General features: G+C 52.3%; 1 protein-coding gene across 1 annotated transcript in view; it reads left to right on the top strand.

Moving 5' to 3' along the window:
* The first annotated feature begins 6,438 nt into the window (after nt 1-6,438).
* SRRM4 (serine/arginine repetitive matrix 4) overlaps nt 6,439-23,526 on the top strand; it is an 82,976-nt gene continuing 65,888 nt past the window's right edge. Inside the window, exons 1-2 of the mRNA XM_072936039.1 lie at nt 6,439-6,560; nt 7,736-7,876. Of these exons, the coding sequence (XP_072792140.1) occupies nt 7,803-7,876 (74 nt within the window). The 5' untranslated portion in view covers nt 6,439-6,560; nt 7,736-7,802. The remainder of the gene's footprint in view (nt 6,561-7,735; nt 7,877-23,526) is intronic.

Here is a 23,526-nt window from a genome sequence, read left to right as displayed (position 1 = left end):
TTACATTCTCCTCCCTCAACTTAGCTTTTACCCTGGGTTTGAGGGCAACTTAACCTTCCTTAAGGCTTTGGGGGTAGAGTTTTGGCTATGTCAGAACTTCACCTACACCTCTGAGCACATCATCTCTTCAGCATCACACTCTTGCCCCTCCTCCATCCAGCTGGCCAGGCCAAGGCTCCCTCTGGAGAAGGTGGCTGGCTGATTGCTGGATCACCAGCTGCATTTGGTAGTTGAGTGTGAGAAGCTGGTTGCACAAACCATTGGAAGAGAGCACCTCTGCCTTGGCAAAGCTGGTGCAGATCACGGGATGTTCTGTTAATCACACCCGTCCTCAGTGACTGGCTGACAGATGGCAGCTCCCTGGGGATAATTAATCATTTGTTAGCCCAGGATGTTGAGTGTGGAATAGCAATGTCCATACAGATTCTGGGTGGAGCTCAGAGAGGACCTGTGGCCCTTGGAAAGGAGGATCTCACTCTCCAAGGTGGAACTCATTAGCTAAAGACAATAAAATCCTCTCTGAAGGCATCATGGGCTTTCTCCCTGCCACCTTTGGCTTCCCCAGGGCATCAACCAGCTTAAGGATTGCAAAAGGAGAGGAAGAAAAACTGTCTGACATCTGTGGGCTTTGATCTGCTGTGGAAGACTTCTCCCCTCACCTTGGGGAGAGAGGGGAATGTATTCAAAACCAGAAAGCAAATGCTTGTAGGTCAGGTCTGTAAGGAGCAACTCCTTCAGCTGAATTTTCTCCTGGGGAAAGAGCAGCAGCAGAGTGACAAAGCTCTGCTGCCGCTGTCACTGGGGAGCTGAGCAGCCTCTGCCAGGGGGACACGGGGCACAGGTGCCACTTGCAGACAGCAGCGCTCTCCCAGCAGGGAGGGAGGAGAGGAGAGGTCAGGCAACCTCCCTGCTGGGTTTGGTTTGGTTTGGTTTTTGTAAGGCTTTCCATCTTCTCCAAATCCTCCTTTCCAAAGGCAGCTGGCTCAGCAGGGAGGTGGGAGCACAGGCAGGATGGGGATCAATGAGGGGAACCTCCTCCCTTCCTCTGAACTCTGGGGCCTCTCTGTGCAATTTAAAGTAGGGAAAGAAAGACATCTGTACCAAGGATTTGTCAGGCTTGTTCCTGGCAGATAAGCTGGTTTTACCGAGTGGCTTGACTTGTAATTCCCACACAGTGTGTAGATGTTTGTCTTATGTTTACCTAGAGGAAGAGATTTTCTATCAATCCTGAAAAATTTAACCTTGTGTAACGGTGCATATCCTCGGTGAAAAAGAGTGTGAGGATCTGTCAAAATGTCAGGCTTGCCTGGAATGAGGGTCCTGCAGAAAACAAGTGGGATTAATGTCTTTGAAGATGTTTCATTTAGGAGTAATGGAGTCCCCAGGCTTTTGGGGGCCCCTATAATTGAACTGAAGAGGTTATAAAGCCTAGAAGGGAAATGCTGCTCAGAGCTGGACAGGCAGAGGCACTCTCAGAGGGAGAGGGCCAGATAGGTTATTTCTGCTGTAAAACAGCATCAGAAGGATGTGGAGAATTGTTCCTAAATTACACTCCTGCGTCTCGATTTTAGGGAAGTCAGTAAGACTTGGAGGTTGCTTCTAGGGGAGAAAAGGGCATGGGTCTGAGTTTTATTTTAATGGTGCTCATGGAAAGAAACACACCCCCCCCCCCGCTCTCTGAATCATCAGACAGGTTTGCAGGACCACAGAAATTAGTAATTATTTTAAAAATAATAAAAAAGTCAGAAAACTTATTGAAGTTTCCACATCTGTAATGCTGCAGGTCAGCACACAGTGTCTCCTCTCTGAGGAATAACCTGTGTTCAGAAAGTGCCTCCTTTCAGAACCTGAAAATGGATCCTTTACAATGTGTGTTTTTCTTACCAGAGACAGAGTGTTTGGATGGAGCTGTGTTTTCTGCCTGAGACATTGAGCAGTGTTCCTCTTGACAACTTCATGTTGGCTTGAAAATGCTTTTTGAAATAATGCCCTTTCTCTTCTGAAGGCTCTCGAGCTCTTAGAAAAGTGGGGAAATTACCCTGCTTGTGAGGAAACAGGCACAGAGCTGTGATGCCTGCACTGCTGGCAGCTTCTCTCTGTTTGCCCCAACTTGCCAATAACTAAATAAAACAACACCTGTTAATTGTCCTTTCTTTGCAAACCCCACTTATTTCATAAGCACTGGTGGGGACTGGGAGGGTGAGTCTGCCTTGCTCATGTTGTGGTTTGAAATGGGAAATCCAAGTTTCTTGCTTGTCAGGGATATAGGCAGTGTTTCAGGTTTGCTGTTTCATGGGAGGGACTTGCTGTTGCTGGAGCTGTTGTTTTGGCCTTGGACACCTCCTCTTCAACAAGCTCCTTCTCCAGGGAAGCTTTGAAACCTGCCTGAGGTTCTGAATTGGCTCTGAATAAAAGGTGCTGTGTGTCTGAAGTGTCCAGGGCTCTCCAGCAATCCAAAGAGCCAGCACACAAAGCCATTAAAGCTCAAGTGCCTGGCCATGATCCCTGGAGACAGTTTGCAGCTGAGTCCCGCAGGAACCGGCTTTGTCTGCAAAACCACCCACAGCAGGGGGAAAACGTCCAGCCAGGTCCTGTTGATTCATCGGGGTGGGTGGTTTGGTCCTTCAGCCAAGGTGAGTGGGAACAAGGGAGGGGACAGGGAGATGGTTTAGAGGGGATTCTGTGCTTTTCCCCCTCTGCTGAGGCACTGGAATTTCCAGCTCGCATGGCTTAATGGCCCTGGTGTCCTGTATCCTGAAAGAAGATACACGGCCTGGAGGAGCCAGACCTGACCTCCTCAGCTCCATTTGCAGAGTGAAACCCCAGAAGTGCAACTCCTGTGCTGCCTCAGAGCTTCTCCATCTCCTGGCACTTCTTCCATGAGGAACACGGAACTTTATTTATTTATTTTTTATTACTCTATTTTACCTCTTGGTACCACACCAGTTGGTTTGCTTCTTCCAGGGTGGGGAGTCTCCTGTGCATGCTCTGCTGAGCCAGGAGACTGCTTGGAGTTGAGCATGCACTTCACTCCTGTGGCTTAGAAGGCTGTATCTACATTTTTAGGGATTTTTTTTTCCCCTCCAACTTACTGAGGTACGAAGGGAAGATTATGGCACTTGATGATTTAATCAACATAATCTCTAGATAAAACATGCTTATGTTCTACTACTGGGAGATATTAATTTATGCTGGTTTGCTTCTCCAAAGGTAAATTAAATAATTAGTTTTAAGACTGGATTAGTTGCACATGTGCCCTGCCTCTTAAAAAGGCAGTTTAGGAATTCTTAAAAGATTCTTGGCTTGGCATTTCTCAGGAGTCATTGAATCCCTTCAGTGCAGGTGCCATGAAAAGTGGAACTGTGGTGCAGCACCTAAAGGTGGGACATGGACCCTGCTCCTGCCCCAGGTGCCCTTCTTACCCAGGAGTGACATTTTACCAGCCTGTTAATTCAGAGAGAAGGCTTTGCCCCAGCTCTGGGAGCCAGAATTGCTCCTTTGATCCAGCTGGTACCTTGAGCTGGTTCAAAACCTCACAGTGTCTGCATCCATGTCCCACTGGAGAGAGCACCGGGACACCCAGGCTGTGTCACCCATCCAGGGCCAGGCTGGGTGGGGCTTGGAGCAACCTGGTCTGGTGGAAGGTGTCCCTGCAAGGAGAGGAGCTTTAAGGTCCCTCCCAACCCAAACTGTTCTGAGATTCTGCGTTGATGTGCTTGGGTGACCTTGGAAATTTAGGCAGCGCCTCGGAACTGCCTGAAAATGTATCACTGAAAATCCCCCCAGATATACCACTGAAAATACCCCCAGATCTACCACTGAAAATCTCCCCAATGTACCACTGAAAATCCCCCCAATGTACCACTGAAAATCCCCCCAGATGTGTCACTGAAAATCTCCCCAATGTACCACTGAAAATCTCCCCAGATGTACCACTGAAAATCTCCCCAATGTACCACTGAAAATCCCCACAGATGTGTCACTGAAGCTCCATGAGGGCAGAACGAGAATTAAGAGCAGGAGATACTCACCACGGTGGCTGGAAGGTGTCCCATCTCATCCAGGCAGGGAAACTGAGGCACAGTGTGCCTCTCCTCACAGAGGGCAGCAGCAGCAGTAAAATGGGGGTGCTTGATGCCAGAGTCATTGGGTTTGGAGCAAATGTGCTGAGCTGAGCCAGTCTGTTCCCCTTGGGAATGCCTGAGGAGGTGCCCCAACATCGGCTCCCCCTGACCCAGGGGGAGGAGAGCTGCCAGAGGCCCTCACACAATTTCATGGTTATTAAGGATGTGCTAATGAGCTTCCAGCATCGTTTTCCAGCACTCTGCTCCCCCAGCTCTGCCCATGCACGAACACCTCCATCTCAGGAGGACAGCAAACACTTCCCTGGAGCTGTAACTCCATTTCCCATGGAAATGCTGGTCCCCCAGATCTGGGGCAAAACCTCACAGAATTGTGAAACACACCAATCACTTGTTTTTAGAATTTTTAAAAGTTTATAAAAGGTTATAAAAATAGTAATACAATTAGAGTAATAAAAATTTAGAGTTAGAACAATTACAAGACAATAAAAACCAAAGAATTAGGGACGTCCAGATGCTCTCAGGTACTTAAGCCAGGACAAGCATGCTTTGTGAACAAAGGAATAACCCTTAAAACAATACACTGTTGCATATTCATATATACTTCATGGTTATGCATACATTCTATTTAAAACAAGAAACTCTGTCTGTTATATGTCAACTGCTTATTTTAACCACCACGGCATCTTCGAGTCTGAGCAAGGCCTGAAGAAATTAGCTTCTTCTGATAAGAAAACTATAAATTCCTCTTCTCTGGAAGATTTAGGTGTTCTGTGACTGTTATCTCAAAGAGAGTATCTCATTCCTTTAAGAAAACCCCACATACACAGTTTCTATTTTAACTACTAAAGCTTCAGTTTAACTACAAAACTACATTTACCATGCTATTAAAATGTTAATACAGCACAACTAATCAATATAACATAATACATATAGTAAATATCTGCGTAGAGCCATATAATATGCATTTTTCACCGAATGCATGAGCTGGTGCAGTGCTGCTGTGGGTGCAGGGAGAGGCAGGGAGTGCTGCTGCAGGATGCTCTCAGCCATGCTGGGCTCTGTGCTGCAGGATGCTCCTGTGTGGGACGGAGCAGCCAGGAAATGCCACATCCATCTGCTCTTTGCCATGCCTTCCTGGTGCTGTTTTCCCTGCTCCAGGCAGTCCTTGGGGCTGGCTCTGCCACATCTCTGGGCTGGCTGGGGTGGGATTGGGATCTTCCCCCGCTCTGCTGTGCCTCTCTGCATCCCGGGGCCATCTGCTCCTGCCTGGGGTGGCTGTGCTGGGGCTGCTCCAAATGTGGGGCTTTGGCTCTGGCACAGCCAGGATTGCTGTTCCCAGGGGCAGAGCTGGGGGAAGGAAACTTCTGTATCTCCGTGGAGGTCAGGACAGGGAAGAATTCACAAGGTTGAACATCACACGAAGGGTGGGAAGCAGGTGTGGAGTGCCCTGAAGCTTTTCCTGCTGTAGCTCTTCCCATTGCACTGCAGGACATGGGTGCCTGAGCAAAGAGCACAGAGAGCCCTTCTTGCTTCACTACTTCATTTCTCCCATTTGAATATTCAGAGGCAATTTTTTCTGCTTGACTATTTAGAGGCAAGTGTCTCCTCCTGTGCACAGTGCTTTTGCACCTGACTTACTGTGTGATGCTCTGGGACTAAATGTTAACCAGGGGGGCTGATCCAGTCTGCTCTGAGCTGGGCACCTCCTGGAGCTCCAGAGGCATTTCAGGAATGAAATCAGCTCATGAAACCCTTTGCCACCCTATAGGTGTGCCTGGTGTTGTGTTCAGCTCTTCTCCAGCCCCCCTGGCCGCAGGCACCCTTGAAAGCATCCCTGGGGCTGAGCTCTTGCCCTTCACACGGAGCCCCTCAGTTCCTGTGTGACTCTGAGTGTGCCCAGCTCCTCAGGGGCTGAGTTCTGGGGCTGTGCTTTGCCCTGGATGATGCCCAGGCAGGGAATGCCCCACACAAGGTGGAGATCACCTCCCTGCTGCCACGTGGGTGGCTGTCTGACCAGGAGAGGAGACAGAAAGGTGCCCAGCTGGCACTTGTCACTTCTGCCTGCAGGCATCACGGACGTGTCACTGGCACAGCAAAAGGGGAACAATGTTATTTTTGGCTGGATCAGGCTGTTTTCTCTCTCCAAGTACCACAGGCTGACACGAGGTGCTGCTGAACACTCAGTCTGGTTTATCTTTGCCTTGGTGAACAAGGGGGAAAGGCACTTTTTTTAATTATAAAGAAAGTGTTTGTAGTCTTTCATGCTGGCAGAGCCTTGGCAACAGATCTGGTGTGCAAGGTATATTTTGACTTGGTTTAGTGTCTCTCTCAGGCTGCTGATGGCTCTCCTGCATCTCCCATCCAGCCCTCCAGGACTCGTCCTGCAGCCAGCGAGGATCCAGGTCGGTGCTGGGGAGCAGGGACTGTGCTGCCATGGGGGTCTCCACTGCAGTCCTGCCTCTGCAGCCAAAGCAGGTGGGTTTGGAAGGAGGAGAGGTGGGAATTCCTGGCTCCCAGGAGGGCAGGCACTCGGGGAGCAGCAGTGGGAGAGGGGGGATCCCACTGCTGCTGAGCCATCCTGCCGCTGCCTAACACAGAGAGATCAAACCAGAGACAGCAGGATTATTTATTGAGGTGTTGGTTTGAAGTTGAATGGACAGGAATCACATCTCAAAACTGTAAAGAATGAGCTTTTTAGCCTTTTTCCTTTCCACGAAACAGCAGCAACATCTCGGCAGGGATGTCAGGCCGAATCTGTTTCACTGACAACAAGATTGTTCTGTCTAGACGGGGAAGCGCCGCCAAACCGAGGGAGGCTGCGGAATAATTTAAAGCCAAAATACTTTACAGACATTAAATTTAAAAATAAAAGCTGGCTTGACACACATGCTGCTTGATGGATAGCTGGTGTGAGGGTGGGATGGCAGCTGGCTCTGACACGGAGCGTGGTGGCAGGGATGGGCAGGTGTCACTCGGGGTGACCCAGTGGCTGCTGACCTGTCACCTTTCCTGGATGAGTTTCCACCAGAATTGGTCCATGGAGGCCTCTGAGTGGCCTGTGGAGCTCAGTGCAGGGATTCTCTGCAATATCTTGAATTCTGTAGCTCTGAGGCAGCTGCCCAGCCCATCCCCTGCCTGCTCAGTGCCACCTCCTGAGTGGCATCAGGGAATGTCGGAGCAGAAAGATGTGGGTGGGAGATGAGCCTGGCACTCCCTGTCTGCCTGGAGGGGCCTGGCCAGGGCTGTCTGAGGCTCAGGGGTGTGGTGGTGAGGTTGCAGCCCAGCCAGCATAAGGAATTTCCTTTCTTCTGGCAGAAAAAGAAAGGTGAAATATTAAAAGCATGGCTCAAAGGCTGCTGTAAATAAATATATATATATATATATATATAATCTTTTTTCCCCCTTCTGCTCAGCGCTGCTTTGGTGTCGCTCAGAGACAGCAGCCAGTCAGAGCAGGAGGGATGCCAGATTTCAGGAGAGAGCAGGGAGTGGGGCTGAAGCAAGGAAGAAAGGGGAGGATTATCTCAGGTGGGTTGATTTCAGAGTTCAGGCTGAATGCTGACACTTCAACTCCTCCACAGCCTTCAGGACTTCAGTTTTCTGTTCAGCACCAGGAAACAAGACCTGTTTTTTTGTCTCTGCCTCTACAGATGAGGGCAGTGCCCTCTGAAGCAGGAGGACACCTCTGTGTGGGCCAGTGTCCTTGGATGAGGGAGAATGGGAGGAGAAGAGGGCCAAGGAACCCCTGGAGAAGTCCTGCAGGCTCCCAGCTTGCCATTTGTGCCAGCCTGGTGAGTTCAAGGGTTTCTGATGGCTGCTGGTGGTGTGAGGTTTATGTGAGGTTTATGTGAGGTTTATGTGAGGTTTCTCCAGGCCCAAGCTCTTCCATTTGCTTCTGCTGATGCCCCTGGGATGCGGGCAGCACGTGCTGTGTCCTGCTCGCAGGAGATGGGGAGGCTTTGCAGCAATCCCCAGCTGCTGGGCGGGCAGCAGGAGCCAGCAGCATCCCACAGGAGCCTGCACGGGACTGCAGGAGGAGGCTGCAGGGTGGAGAGGGCTGGGTTGGAATTGATGACCTTGAAGGTCTCTTCCAACCCAGTCATTCTGTGAGTTCTGCTCAGGTGGGGTTGGGCTCTTTCACCAGGCAGCACTGACAGAACCAGAGGACACGGTCTCCAGCTGTGCCAAGGGAAATTCAGGTTGGATTTAGGAAAAAGTTTTTTACAGAAAGGTGATAAAGTTCTGGAATGGCTGCCTGGGGAGGTGGTGGAGTCACCATCCCTGGGTGTGTTTAACAAAGCCTGGATGTGGCACTGGGTGCCAGGGTTCAGTTGAGGGGTTGGGGCTGGGTTGGACTTGATGATCTTGAAGGTCTTTTCCAACCCAGTGATTCTGTGAGGGCTGAGGGCTGTTGTGTGCTGAGGGAGGAGCTGGAGGGATCCAGCTCAGGGTGTTTAAAGCTGTTCCTTCCTCGTTTCTCCTGCTCTGTGTCAGCAGGGCTCGATCCTCAGGGATGTGGGAAGGGGAAGGTGCAGGGAGTGGGCTTGGAGCAGGATTAGGGCTGCACCTCTGCAGGCACTGACAGCCAGGGTGGTTCAGCCGCCGATCAGGGATGTGCCCAAAGGAAGCAGGCTGGGGACAGTCACTCGGAGCTCACAAGCTGGGAGGAGCTGTGAAACACAGCCTGACCTCCACTCCAGCTCCTGCTGCTGCCTGGCCTTTGCTCGCCTCTGGCAGGGCAGGGTGGGGACAGGCAGCAGAAGGGGGACCTGATGTCCTTTTCCTCACAGCCTTGTGCATTCCCCTGCCTCCTGCTGCCTGTAAAGCACCCTGTGATTAATTACAGCACTCTGCAGCCGCCGAAAATTTATTTAGGGTGTTATGTTTGCTGCTGCTGCCACTTACACAATGGCAAATGTGCCGTGGCTGCTAATGGGTCACTGAAGGGGATCACACCACTGGAGCTGCTCTGGGAGCAGGGCAGGCACAGGGAACACTGCCAGGAAGGTGAGACAGATCTGTTCCAGTAGAATGGGCTCTGCTGCTTGCAGGAAATTGCTTGCTTCCCTGATAGCATCCAACTACTTTAATAAATCAATTTTTCCACTAGTTTGTTTAGCTTAAGCTTTCTCCTCCCTGCATCCTAAAAATTAGTCTAATAGGACTTTTTTATCTCTGAGAGGTTTGGAAATTATTTTCCTTCAGGGATTTCACTTTCCTTGGGGTGCCCAGAAAAAGTGTGGCTGAGGGAGTTTTCAGCTGGAGAAAAGAGCCTCAGAAAAAGCCTCCCTAAAAATGCTACCAAAGGCATGCAGAAATCAGCCCAAGCTGAACCAGCTGGTGGCCCTGCTGTTGAATTTTAATGTTTCTGTGGGGCTGGTTTGTGTGAACTGAAGCAGGTTGTGTTTATTCTATAGAACTCTGTGGGTACCTTGCACTGCATGTCACTCCCTCGGTGCACTGGGAGCAATTCAGCTGGAGGAGCCACCACCAACACTGTTATCTTTACTGCCAGTCCTGCCTGATAAATCTGCTCCCTCCAGGGTGGCTGAGCCCAGTGAGTAGCCCAGACCTGTGTGTGTGTTCAGGAGAAAGCAAAGCTCGTGCTCAGGAGCTGCTTGCTGGGATCCCACCAGCAGGAGCTTTGAACAACCCCAAGGGCTGCTTTAAAAACGTGGAATTTGCAGAGCTCTGTACAAGCAGTCCCTGGGTTTTTCCAGCACATTGGGATTCAGGTGGTTCTCAGCTCGGAGGGGCAGAAATGTGCTGTAATTTCATGGGCCCTGCTCTCCTTCCTGACATTACACTGCAAATTCATTGCAAAACTCAGCGAGGAGGCAGTGACTTGTGCTGGGTTGTGCTTTCTGAGCCCAGGGTTGCTGTCTGAGCTGTGTCCTGTGTGGGAGGTGTCTGGGCTTTGATGTCCTGCAGGGCAGGGCAGAGGTGCCCGCTCCTGGCACGGGGTGAAGCTGGGCTGGGAGCCTTGGTGCACAGATCCTTGTCTGCTGGCAATGTCCCTGGATCTCAGATGGCTGTGGGAGCCAGGAGCTCTTCTCCCACCCATGCCAGCTCCTGGCTGCCTGCTGCCAGTGGCAAACAGCCATTCCCCTCCCTCCTGCTGGGCTGCTGGTGCCACTTGTCCCCACCATTTCAGCTTTCTCAGGGACTGGGGCATTCTCCCAGCTCTGGGAACTGCTGGAGGTGGTATCACTGATGGATCCCACACCAGGGCACCCCACAGCTCCCAGGGCACCAGCAGCTCCCCTGGTTTCTCTCTGCTGTGTCTGGTGGCACCCCTGAGCTGCCCAGAACCACCCAGGTGCTGTGGATGCACCCTTGGCTGGGAAAGGGAGCGCTCCTGGCTCGGAGCATCTGAGCAGCAATAACAACACAAAATAACAATAATACCAACAATGGCTGCACCTGCTCTTGCTGAGGGATGGAAGCAGTTGGAGAAGGTGCCCCTTGGTCCTGTCTCAGGGCAGAAGGGGTTTGTGGAGCCTGGCAAGGCTCTCTGGGGAGCAGGGGTGCCCTGAGCTCCTGGCCCTGGGGTCTGTCCCCATCCTGGTGCTGCAGGGAGGGGCTGTCCCTGCCCAGCAGGGCCCTGGCAGCTGTGGGTGCTGGAGGGGCACAGGGCTGGCACCCCCAGGCTCTGAGCAGGCACTGGGGAATGCAGAGACCTGCCTCCCTGCTCCCTTCTGAGGCCACGGAATGTGGGAGAGAAAGTGACTTCTACTGGAATAAAGGAGACTTCCTTTTGGGTCAAGTGCTCTGGAAGGGAATGATTTTGAGATGAAAAGCTTTTTGCTCTGGTAATACAGACTCACATTGCCTTGAGGGAAGTCTGCCTTATGTCAGGCTGCTTTTCCCTCTGGGGGCATTGCCATTGCAATTGAAGATGAATTTTCAACATACAAAAGAGAAGAAGAAAGCTGAGAGAAGACTTTAAAACATATCAGGGGTTCTTGTGGTCTGTTTTAATTCGTCAGCTTGTCTCTCTCGCTTGTGACATCCCTGTTGGGCGGAGGGATTGTTCCTCCTCTTCCCTTTGTGACTCCTTCCTTCCCTCTGGCATCTTCATCAATCCTAGGGTCTGTTTTAATATTTTTCAGGTTTTTTATTTTTCTTTCTTTTTTTTTTTTTTTGTGGGCTTTTTTTTTTTGTTTTGTTTTGTTTTTGTTTCCTTTTTTGCACCCAAGGCTGGTTGACAGAGCAGCAGGAGCTCCTGTGTGCTGCTCTGGGTGATCCCTGGGCTGGAAGAGATCAGACAAATCACAGAATGGTTGGGGTAGGAAGAGTCCTTAAAGACCATTTAGTTCCAGCCCCCTGCCATGTGCAGGAATGTCAGCCACTGGATCAGGCTCCTGGCTAGCAGGGGGTGAGGAGAGAGCAGCCCTCAGCCTTGGGAGCAGCCAGGTGAAGCCCCTGAAAGGTCCTTTTCCTGTCAGTTTATGATCTGAAGGGTCTCTTTCGAAAACATGGTACATTTGTCTTTGGTAAGGCCATGGGAAGCATCAGAGTGTTTAATTTCTCTGCTTTCTGCTGGTTTCTCCCCCCCTGCCCTGCAGGGAAGAGGCACACGCTGGGCTCTGCTGCTGCTTAGTGTGAAGTGCTGTAAAACCCCAGCATTGATTTCTCAATCAAAGGCGTCTGTTTGCTCCTCGGTCTGTGCTTTAATGCCTGAAAATCCATTTTTCACTCCCCAACAGTTTGCTGTAAGGTTTTTAAATCAACTGTTGTGCTTCAGAGCTCTGGGAAGGGAATGGATTCCGTCGAGCTGGCTCACCAGTGAGTTTTGAAGCAGACAGAAAACAGCCAGAGGCTGTGGGGGCTCTCCAGGCTCAGGTGAGACCTTCGCCTGCGCATCCCTGTGGTTGTACATGACAGCATTGTTCTCCTGGTTCAGCTTTCTCTCTTTGGAAAGCTGTGGCTCTCCCTCCTGCCCCAGCAGTGACCCTGGCTCAGCAGCTCTGTGCTCCCCAGGCTTTGGGGGTTGCAGGCTGAAGTTTCAGGGTGTCCTGAAAACAGATGCCAGAAGAACCTCCAGACTTTTATCTGCTATTAAAAAGGAACACCACGTTCCCACCTGCACTTCCCATATTTTCTTGGCAGTCACAGTGCTTGCTCACTGCTCCCAGAGCTGTTCTCACAGCTCTCCAGGAGCTGCACAGCTGCCCCAAGCCTTGCTGAAATGCAGCTGCTTTTGGGGAGGAGCAGAGTGGCTTGGGGCAGCAGGGAATGCTCCTGCAGGAATTGCAGCTGGAGACTGAGCTGGGAAAGCTGCAGCAGCTCCTGCCTTGGCCTCTGCCCCCTCCAGCAGCTCTCCTTGAACACAGACAGAGTAAAGATGTTTAACCCCATCTTCCCCTTTGCTAAAGGAGGGCAAATGCCATGGAAAACCCTTTCCAAAGGTGGGAGCGGAGTTGCTCTGCAGCCATAGGAGGTTCTGGTGGAGGCTGGAGTGGAGGGGAAGGCTGGTGAAATGCAGGTGACTCCTGGTGCTAATTGTATGCAGCAGATTTATCTGGAAGGAGCTGAAGGATGTGCATCAAGGATGTCTCAGCCATTCAAGTGAGAAATCAAATTAAATTTTGCATCAAACAGAGGAGCTGCTCTGTGCTGGGAGTTGTATCAGATCCATTAAGGCTTTCCCATGCCAGGCCCCCAGGAAAACCAGTGCTCAGTGTCAGGGGCTGTGTTTGCTGCTCACCTGGATGTGTTCAAGATGTGGGCAGCAGGAAAGGGGATCCGTGCTCCAACCTTCAGGATGGCTGTGTGAGGCGTGGGGAGGGGGACAGTGGCTGCCCAGCAATGCCTGCTCTGTGTGCCCTTCAGCAGGCACTGAGGGATCCTCAGGGCTCAGCCCCACGGAGCTGGAGCTCTGGAAAACTCTTGTTCCAGCTCTCTTCTCCTGATCTCCCAGCAACAGGCTGGGACACGGAGCCCCTTGGGAACGCTGGGGTGTCTGGGAGGCAGAAATCTGAAGGGAAGCAACACCATCAGCATCACACAGAAGCGTGGCTCTGACTTGCCTCTCCTCAGTCACAAGTGCGTGTGTGCTGCAGGCAAGGGAAGATCTGCACAGGCACAGATTGCTCAGAGGCTGGGTGCAGCAGACTTGGCGTGGCAGAGGTGGCAGCCCGGAGGATGCTGCCAGTCTGGTGCCAGGGGAATCGTCTGCTGGGAATCTGTGCAGGATTTTGGCTGCAAAAGGATTTCCCCACACGGCACCAGAGGCTCTGAGTGCTCCCAGGTAACCAAAGCTCATCCAGCTCTCACCATGGTGATGGTGGGATGCACCAAAGAGCTGTCAGGAGGAGGAGGAGAGGAACGCTGAGCTTCCTCCAGTGCTGAATGCCAGAGGGTTCTCTGCCTCGGGCACAAAGGCCCAGCGTGGCAGCTGCTCTCTGCTTTGGTCTCTCTTCATCCCTGATATTCTGCCTTGGAAGCTCTAGCTTGGTATTTAAAAGCCGTTTGCAGCGCTGCTGCTCTGCTGCCAGGAGTAAAATTGGTCTGACCCTGGGATGTAGAGACACATCCTGGGATGTAGAGACACATCCTGGGATGTACAGACACATCCTGGGATGTACAGACACATCCTGGTGCTGGAGCACAACAACCCCGTGACAGGCAGGGCTGAGTCTCCTCGGGTGTCCTGCCTACTGCTGGGGCTGGATTAGGGCTCTCCAGCCAGGTAGATAACTTCCCTTCTTCCTTTTCTGTCATCTTACAAGGATTTTCAGGAATTTAAGATGCTAAACCCCAATTAGGCAGCACTTATTAATTTCCGAGATGTAATTTATTTACCGAGCATTGCCATTCGCAGCAGCGAGGGCCGGTGATTGCTGCAGTTTGCTTTCCAGGCTGGGATCTGAGAGGCTTCAAAAGCCTGAGTGTGGCAGCCAGGGCTGGCTCTGGGTGGACCCTGCCTCCCAGGGATGTCAGATTAAGCCCTTTTCTGACCCAGAGATGGGGCAACTGAGAGGTGTTTTTAAAACTTTTATTCCATTTTCAGTCTCACGAGAAGGGTGAGACAATACAGATGTTATAATTCACATTATCACAGTCAGAAGTCAACTACTTCATAATTACAATACACTATAAGTGTTTCTTGGCCTATCAGCTTTAGCCACATGATGCTGTAAACGCCTCCAACCTAATAATCTGAAATTACTCGTCGTGGGTCCCACTACAATACATTTTCACAGTTCCATTTCTCCAAAGTATCTAGTCTTATTTGCAAGGCAACCCTTTGAAACTTGTTTCTAGCTCCATTTCTCTCCCAACAATGTCTGTCCTATTCCATGGCATTTCTAAGTCAGCATTTCTTATCTCAAGGTTTGCATACAGATGCACACACTGTGTGGGCCTTCTGTCAGGCTTGGAGAATTCTCTACAAATCCATTTCCCCCTCTCTCTTGAATGGAAAAGCTTTTTTGATGGGACACGAGGTGTGGGAATGCAGAGCTTCCCTCTGGCTGCCCTGGCAGGTCTGGGACCCTGGCAGGGGTCAGGAACCCCCTGGACAGAGCCCCCAGAGACACTGGCTGTGATCTCTGTCCATGGAAAAGAGTTTTCAATCTTACAGGAAGAATTACCAGCTCTGAGTGTTTGATATAAGTAATAATTGAGTGTGGCACAGGTGCAAAATAAAATTTTAAGATTCTAAATTAGAAATTAAAAAAAAACAAAATAAAGAAAATTGAGTGTGTCTTGTCTTTTTTCTCCTTCTTCATGTCCTCCATGTTTCACTATAGTGTTAGCATTTTTCTATTAGTTTGAGTTAAAAGCACACTGTTAAACATAAATTATAAATATTAGCATATTATTATAAATATAACACACATAGTTTCTAATATATAATGTTTACAACATCCCACTGAGGGGCAGAGCCCCACACGCTGCCCTGCAAGACAAACCTGCAGCAGAGCAGCAGAACATGTTAGAGGTAAACAAAAATAAACAACCTTAAAAACCAGCACAAACAAATTATAACTTCTTCTTTAGCAACAAAGCAAAAACACAAAGACTTTTTACAATCTCAAAATCATCAATATCTCAGATTCCAACAACAAGGAGCTGAGGAAGGGGCTCATTCTCACTCAGCCCAGCTTTTGCTGCAGGCAGTCCTGTCCTGGCTTGTAAGATAAGGATGGATTCTATTGCCATCTGTTGGAGTTTGGGCAGTTTCCTTATCTCTTCCAAGAACAATGTCTCCCTCCGGGGAGAGATCTTCTGTTAATGGGCCATTAATGACTCACTGCATGACTGGGAAAGTTACATCAGCCCATGGTGAGATGCTCCACCCAGAGGGAGGAGCCAAGCAGCCCTACCAGCATAAAATCAGCACTTTTTGAGATACTGGCAGCCCCTTTGCTGGATTCCCAGAGGAGCAGCTTCTTCTCTGCTGGATCCCCAGAGGAAGACCAGGCCCAACTACTCCATCCCCAGACCTTCAGGGAAAACTCCACCCTTCTCCAGATCCCCGCTCCAGCAGCATTTCATCTGCCACTGCAGGAGGAGCAGCCACCATTTCACTGGACTGTTACCAACACCCTGACTCCTCAGGGTGTCAGGTTTCTGACTCCATCTCTAGTTTCGTTTGTACTAATTAAATTTTTTTTTTATTTAGTTTTTTTTTTTCCTAGTAAAGAGCTGTTATTCCTATTCCCATATCTTTGACTGAGAGCCTTTTTAAAAATTGTGGTAATTCGGAGGGAGGGGGTTTACCTTTTCCATTTCACAGGAGGCTTTTGCCTTCCTTCACAGACTCCTGTCTTTTCAAACCAAGACAGCACGGAGCAGCAGGGCCAGCAGTGCCATCCCCTCTCACAGCCGTGCTGCCCACGGTGCCTTTGCTGTTCCCTCTCATCTGTCCTGGAAGGATGTGGGTGTCCTCATCCTGGACAAGCCACCTGACTGTGGATCTGCGGGAAATCAGTGAGGCCAAAGCAAATGAGGCCCTCCATGCTCGTCCTTAGGGCTGCCAGCAGCAGGGATGATCTGTGATGGCTCCAGGCTGTGCCTGCCCCTTCTCTCCCTGGCACAGGCTGCGGCTCAGGGCTCAGAGGGGCTGAACCCCAGCTCTGAACCAATTCCTCTAGAGCTGGCTGAGCTGTTTTCCTGGGACACTGGCTCCTCCAGGATGAGCTGGGCTGTGGGGCAGAGCCCTCCAGCCCCATCCAATTTTGTCTCTGTTTTACCTCCAGCTGGGGCTGAGTTGAGAGAAGCCTCCTGTGGTTTGGGGGTGGAGAAGCTCTCCCTTCTCCAGCTCACGGACCACTGGGCTGTCTCTTGCCACCTACACCAGCAACACCTTCAGGAGAGTCTCCCTGATGGCTCCTTAGGGAAATCAGCTGGAGGTTCATCAAAGTGCCAATCCACTGCCTTCACCTTGTCGTGCTTCCCCAGGACCGCTGGAAAATGGGGGAACGGAGCTGCTGCCCTTCCCCTCCCATGGGATGGGGTCTGCTGGGGGTCAGTGTGTTTGTGTAGGACTGTGAGGTCCTGGGTTTGGTTTGGCTCCAGAGGCACTGCCAAAACTTCGGTGTTTCCTGCAGACTTTGACAAATGACTGCAAAATATTCTGGTTTTATCTTGTGCAACCTCCTGAGAGGCTCCTCCTCAGCCCTGCTGAGCTTGCCAAGGAAGAAGCTGTACCGAGCCACCATCTCCAGTTGATCCATAGTTCCTGTTTGTGGGCACAGGAAGTGTTCCAGGCTCCCAGGAGGGGGTAGGCATGGAAGCCTGGCTGGATTGGCCATCTGGAATGCTGCTGGGCCATTTGGTACGGAGGATCTTGGAGGAAGAGCCTCTGGTGCTGCAGTGAGCTCTGTGCTGTTGGGATAATTTCTGGGAGCTCGTGCAGGCAAGTCCTGGCTTCTGAAATGCCTGAAACCAGTGAGTTTGGACCACTGCCTGCTGCTGGGATGATCCTCTTTAATATCCTTGTCCAAGTATCCATGGAGAAGCATGGCCTGCTTCCTCCTAGGCTGAGCATGCCAGGATGCTGCCAGGGGGTTTCTGGTTTTGTTTCTTGATCCTCACCTCTTCCTCGAGCACTTGGTGATGCCTCATGATGTGCTGAGCAGGGGCTGCAGGGAGCCTCTCTTCCCTCTCCATGGCTGACCTGCAGAGCAGGAATCAGACCCTGGAGCATCCCCTGCCCTTTGTAGGGCTCGAGTTCAGCAGTCCCCAAACTTAAAATGCAAATGAAATGGAAATGAGGGACAAAGGGGCTGCTGACTCCTTCGCTGCTGGGCTCTGCTGCCTGCAGGAGAAGAGTGTAGCTTGTGCCCCCTTCCCCAGCTAGCCTGGCAAGGCCCTGGTATGATAAAGGAAAGGCAATTTCCCCAGCTCCTGCTGAGATCTTGTGCATTCCCACTAAGGCAGAGCAGGGGAGGGAGCACCCCAAGCTTTCTGCAGCTGTGTCCCTGTGGAGTTGTGCAGCAGCAGAGCCCTGCCAGCCCTGGGGGAGGCTGCAGGGGGCTGAGGAAGGGCTACCCAGCCACAAGGAGTCAGATTAATTCTCAGAGCTGGGATCTTGGCTCTCTGCTGGCTCCTGGACCTGCAGGAAGCTGAGGAGCAGAGGCTGTGGGTGCAGGTGGGTTGGTGGGGAGGTCAGGATGAACAGGGTCTGCACAGGGCTGGAGAGCAGCGTGCTTTCCTCCTTCTCCCTCTCCTGCCTGGTTTTAGTTGTTTTCTGTGTCCTGACCAGTGCAGGGTCTCCTGAGAAGGGTGGCAGTGGGGGTGATGAAGGTGGGTGTTCCCAGGGGGTCACAGGGCAAAATGTCTGTGTTCCCATGCTCCAAGGATTTTTTCAGAGATCCTTGGAGGTGGCTGGGTCAGGTCTGTACTGTCCCTTGGGTAGGGATGTACCCAGCACTCCGTGTCCCTCACCCCGGCTCTGCAGGGCTGCTCTGTCCCAGCCTCCCCTGATCCCACAGCCTTCAGCCCAGGTTTGTCCTGACCTCAATCCCTGCCACATCTCCCAGCCCTGAGCTGCTTTTGGGCTCCAGAATCCTCTGGAATCGTGCAGGAGGAGCTTCAGCCAGGAGCTGGTTCCTGGCTGGGCTGAGGCTGTGCTGCCCACTCCGGTGAGGGGATATTTCCTGGGAAAGGGCTGATCATGGAGCACAGCATTGCTGCTCTGTGCTCTGCTGGTTTGGAGCTCAGCTTTAAATGTGGGCCACTAATGACAAAGCTCTTCTGCAGCTCACTGCACCTCACAGGAACATGCCTGTGCTGTTGGGGTGGCTTTTACAGCCTCTGACCATTGTGTTCTTCAGCAGCTTAAGGCACATGCATGAGGAAGCCCTGAGATGGAGTCTGGCTCTCAGGATAACAGGGAAGTGTGGGGTTGGGATAGACTGGAATGGGAGAAGCCAGGGGGCTGGTTCCTCCCAGTGCTAACAGGGGGTTCTTTCCCCAGGCAGATGGGCTGGTGGGAGCTCCTGGCTTGGCTGAAGAGTGAGGGCTGGGCTGGGCCGGGGGTGGTCAGTGTTTTACAGCTGTGACCTTGTCCTGGGGCTGGTCGGTGGCAATGCCACTGTGATGCACAATGGTTACAGCTGCCCTGAGACCACGGGCACTGGCAGTGCCATGAGGACAGGCCCATCACTGCTGCTGGACAGCTGAGGCAGCAGATTCCATGGTGCTGCCTGGCCCCCCTGGTGCCCATGTCCCTGTGCCCTGTGTGGGAGATCAGAAGGGATGTGTGCCTGCAGAGCTGCTCGCTCCCTGGCAGACCCCTGGAGACTCTCCTGGCCTTCAGCAAGGCATGGACAGGCAAGGCAGACCCTTCCCTGGGCACATCCCTGGCAGCATCCTGACACGGATGGCTCTGGATATTTCTCTTTCCCCTGCATAATCCCATTCAGACCTTGTCCTGCACTTCTCCCTGACAAGGCTGCAGCTGGCAGAGAGTGACTGCTTTGTTTGGGGCTGCCTAGATTAGCCCTGGCCCTCGGGAGCAGCAGCTCAGCTTGCTCTGGAGGTAAAGGAGGCTGTGTCCTCCCAGCTCCTGCCCTGCAGGGCTGGGATTGCCCTCAGCCCATCCAGGCTGGTAACCAAGCACCTGGAGAAGAGCAGGCTGTCAGAAGGCAGGACAGGCATTGCAGTGACAGCTTGTAATTTCATGTATTTGCTACACCTCAGAAGAAAAAGATTTTAAAAAGCTTTATCGTGAGCCAAGATGGTTTTCCCTCAAGAAATCCTTGAGGATGGGTGTTTCCAAGACCAGGAATGGAGAAACCATGGGATTTTTGAAAGCAAATAGTCCTGTTGTGCTGCACAGAGAATGCTGTCCTTTTTTTCTCTGGTGTGGTGCCTCTTAGAGCTCCGAGGCATCTCCAGACTCTGTGAAATGTGTCAGGCTTGCAGCCAGAGGTGTTGCTGTGGCTCCAGTACCATGAACTGTTCAGGCAGCTCTGGGCATGAGCACGCTTGGACTCTGGGGCTGCTGCTGGAGCTGACAATTGCTAAACTTGTCCAGCTCTTATTTCTTTCTCTGCTGCTCGTGGTTCTGTACAGCTCAGCCCTGAAGTCCTGCAGCAGATCCCGTTATGGTCAGCAGTGTGATGGATGTTGAGGCCTGTCAGAGGGTTAAAAAAGGGCTTAACACAGAGGAAAGGAACTCCTGCTCTGCCAGACCTTGTTGGAGAACCTTATGTAATTAACCTCAGAGGTGATTGCTCACAGTGCTGTTGTGTGCCAGCAAAGAGCCCAGGAATTGTCTCCATCAGGTATCCCTCCCCTTGGAAATCCTGACCAGACTGCAGACAAGAGGGGCTGCAGCAGAGCAAGGCTGTGGGGGCATTGCCCAGCCAGAAGTTTGACTCAAACTGCAGGGACGTGCTGCATGGCTCCAGGTCCCTTTCCTGAGCTGGCAAAGCCTCCTCAAACCTGCCTCAAAGTGCTTCTTCAATGGATCCATGTGCCTCAGCTTCCCCAGAGCCCTGTCCTCTGCCCTGTGTGGGTTTGTGAGAAGAGCTCCAGGCAGGAGGAGGGGGATGGGGGGTCTGGCTGGCCCCTCTTGCCTGGCTGTGGCTGCCAGAGCAAACTCCTGCTGTGTGTGAGCATCTCCAGCCCGGCTCTGCAGGAGGAGCAAAGTCCTGCTGTGTCCCAGCGGTGAAGGAGAGATGTGGCTGTGCCCAAAGTGGGCACATTCCTCCCCTGCATCCTCCCTTCCCACCAAGTGCCTTCCCAGCCCCAGGGGCTCACTGGGAGCAGGGCTTTCCTCATGGAAACACCCAGCCTCGAGGATTTCTTGAGGGAAAATCATCTTGGCTCATGATAAGGCTTTTCTTTTTTTTTTTTTTTTTTTCTTCTGAGGTGTAGCAATTACATTAAATAAGAAGCTGTCACTGCACTGCCTGTCCTGCCTTCTGACAGCCTGCTCTTCTCAGGAGCTTAGGTGAAAAAACCACATACCTCAGTGTGGGAATCTGTGGTATTGATGATTCTGAGATTGTAGAAAGTCTCTGTCTCTCTGCCCCGCTGCCAAAGCAGAAGCCATAATTGGTCTGTGCTGGTTTCAAGGTTGTTTATTCTGTTTATCTCTAACATGTTCTGCTGCCCTGCCGCAGCTCTGTCCTGCAGGGCAGCGTGTGGGGCTCTGCCCTCAGTGGGATGGTACAAACATTAAATACCACAAACTACCTGTGCTGGATTTACAATAACGTGCCAATATCTGTCACCTACGTTGGACAGTGTGTCCCAAGCCTGAACCAACAGAAAAATGCCAACACCACAGTGAAACATGGAGGGAGTGAAGAAGGAGAAAAAGGACAAGACACACCCAATTTCCTCCATCTTGTCCCCTTTGGACCCCTAATCTAGAATCCTAAAATTTTACTTTTGCACCCGTGCCACACTTAATTATTACTTCTATCAAACACTCAGAGCTTGTAATTCATCCTGTAAGGTTGAAAACTCTTTTCCATGGGCAGAGATCACAGACAGTGTCTCTGGGGGCTCTGTCCAGGGGGGTTCCTGACCCCTGCCAGGGTCCCAGACCTGCCAGGGCAGCCAGAGGGAAGCCCTGGATTCCCACACCTCAGATGTGCTTTTCCTCCTGCTCACATTTCTTCTTTGCCCTGACCCGTAGGGAAGGCTCCAGGTTCATCCCGCTGCTGAGGGTCCCCTGAGCTCCCCTGGAGCTGTCAGTCCCCAGCTGTGTCCCCAGCAGCTCCCCCTCTGCACACACCCTGGGGTGGCTTCTGCCGGGAACACTTCTGATTAAATCTTGCTTGTCCAGGGAGAAAACCAGGGAGAAATAGGTTGGGCAGCCTGTTCTGACAGAGAGCTGTCAGAGAAGGGAATGGCATTCCGAGGCTGCTGCTCTGCTCCATGGGAGGAAAGGCTTCAAACAGCAATTAGCCTGCACTGCCATTTCCAGGGAAACAGCTCTTGGTGCGCTGGACAATGGGCTGCAGGAGGCAGGCAGGTTAAAAGCTCTAATTCTGGGAGGATATATTTAGGTGGGCTTTTTTCCTTTCAAAGGAAGGTAGGTTAGAAAGGCTCTGACTCCTGGAAATAGACGTTCCTTCCACAAGCAGCTCGGAGCTGCGTCAGGGCACTGGCTGTTCCTTCCCTTCCACCCTGCTGGGCTGGGAGCTGCCCTGGCTCCGAGCAGAGGGCTGGGGGAAAAGGCTCTGGCTTCCCTTGGGCTGTCACACCAGGAGTTTCTCTGCTGCCGCTCGCCAGCTGTGATATTTGTTCTGTCAGCTGCAAAAGAGCAGTGTAAATGATCATCCAGGCTGGCTGAGTGCAGCACAGTGCAAAACTCAGCACCAAGGCAGAGCTGTGTTCTCCTGCCACCGTCCCTGCAGTCCCCAGTCCCCTCTGGTGGCATGTGCTGGGCTGTGGGGACAGCTGTGGGCCTGCAGAGGGGAGCCCATGGCAATAGACCAGATCTGTGTTTCACCCCAGGGGATGCAGAGATGCCTGAGCGAGGAACTGGGGCGTGCAGAAGGAGCAGGGCTGTCTGTAATGCTGAGAAGCACAAGGAATTCTCTCCAGCTGTTTCTCAGGGTAGGCTGGCCTGCTGTCTGGGAGATGTGCTGGTGGTGTTTGGGCTGGCACCCGCAGAGCCACGAGCTGCTGACACGCTTTGCTGGCTGGTTGGATGTGCCCCTGTGGCTGGGCAGGCTGTGATCCCAGACAAGGAGCTCCCAGGGTGGTGTTTACAGAGGGGGAGAGGAGCTGAAAGAAGCTTTTTCCCATCCTTTCCTTTGGCATACTTGGGCTTGCTCACTTCTGTAAATCTTGCTGCTCTTGGTTAACTCGTGGTGTCCCTGCTTGTGAGGGGGGTGGAAGCAGATGATCCTTAAGGTCCCATCCCAGCCAATCCATTCTGTGTTTCTGTGAGCTCCTGGCAGCTGTTCCTGTCTCCCTGAGGTGCTCCTTCCTCTGAACTCCTCCCACTGATGCTCCTGTCCATTCCCTGCTGCTGTGCTTGGCCTGTTCTGCTCCCCCAGGTGTCTCCAGCTCAGCCATCCTCTCCCACTGCCCTGCTGGCCAGCACAGCTCATTCCCAAGCTGGGAAGTTTCTCCTGGAGCAGAACCCTCCCTGTCCCACTCTGCCCACCTGCTGGCTGTGGGGGTCTGTGTTTGTCCCCTTCCCCGGAGCAGTGGGAAGGCACGGGCTGTGCAGGGAGCAGGAGGTGGAGGTGGCACCGAGCCCCTGTGACTCCAGCTGGCCACAGCTTTTTCAGTGGTGTGCTGAGGAGCTGCATCCTCTCTGCCTTCCCAGGAGGGCTCAGAGCACAGCTGCCCTCCCTCCTGCAGGGTGGGGAGAGTTTATTGAGGTTATTCACATGGCTTTTGTGGTGTTTAGTATGACCAGAAGACTGCTGTTGTTCAGCTGTCTGTGCTGCACGAGCATCACTGAGGCTCTTGCTGCCCTGCACAAGGCCTTTGCCAAACTGCTGCAGGGACAAAGTGAGCTTTGCCCTGGCAGAAAGGAGTCTCTGGCACTGGGTCCTCTCTCCACAGCTCCTCTTGGCAGTGCCCAGCCCGAGTGGTGTTTGCTGGCAGGGCTCCCTCCCTGCACTGCTGCCTGCCTGGTGCATGTTCCTGACAGGAACCAGCAGCACATGAGGGTTTCAGAGGCAAATGGGGCTCCCAGGTGTCAGGGCACAAGTGATGGATCTGGAAATCTGAGCTTCACCTGCCTGCAACTCATTCTGGGCTTTGTTGGAGCAAACTGCTCATCAGCTGCTTATCAGCTGCTGTGGTGCCCAATTCCCTCTGCCATGGAACAGAGAGTTGGGAACAAACCTTGGCAAATCAGACCTTGGCTCTGGGGCTGGGAGGTGGTGCTGTGGCTGTCCAGGAGCTGTCCCTGTGCCCCCTGGATGGGTGGGGGGCTCACAGGTTCCACCCCAGCCCAGCCCAGCAGCTCTGGCACTGCTGAGTGCCAGCTCCGAGTGCCAGGGGC

This window comes from Taeniopygia guttata, chromosome 15 (genome assembly GCF_048771995.1).
Source record: "Taeniopygia guttata chromosome 15, bTaeGut7.mat, whole genome shotgun sequence".
In the NCBI taxonomy this organism is placed as follows: Eukaryota; Metazoa; Chordata; class Aves; order Passeriformes; family Estrildidae; genus Taeniopygia; species Taeniopygia guttata.
Note: the sequence above shows the minus strand (reverse complement) of the source record. Positions and strands in the feature narration are given on the sequence as shown.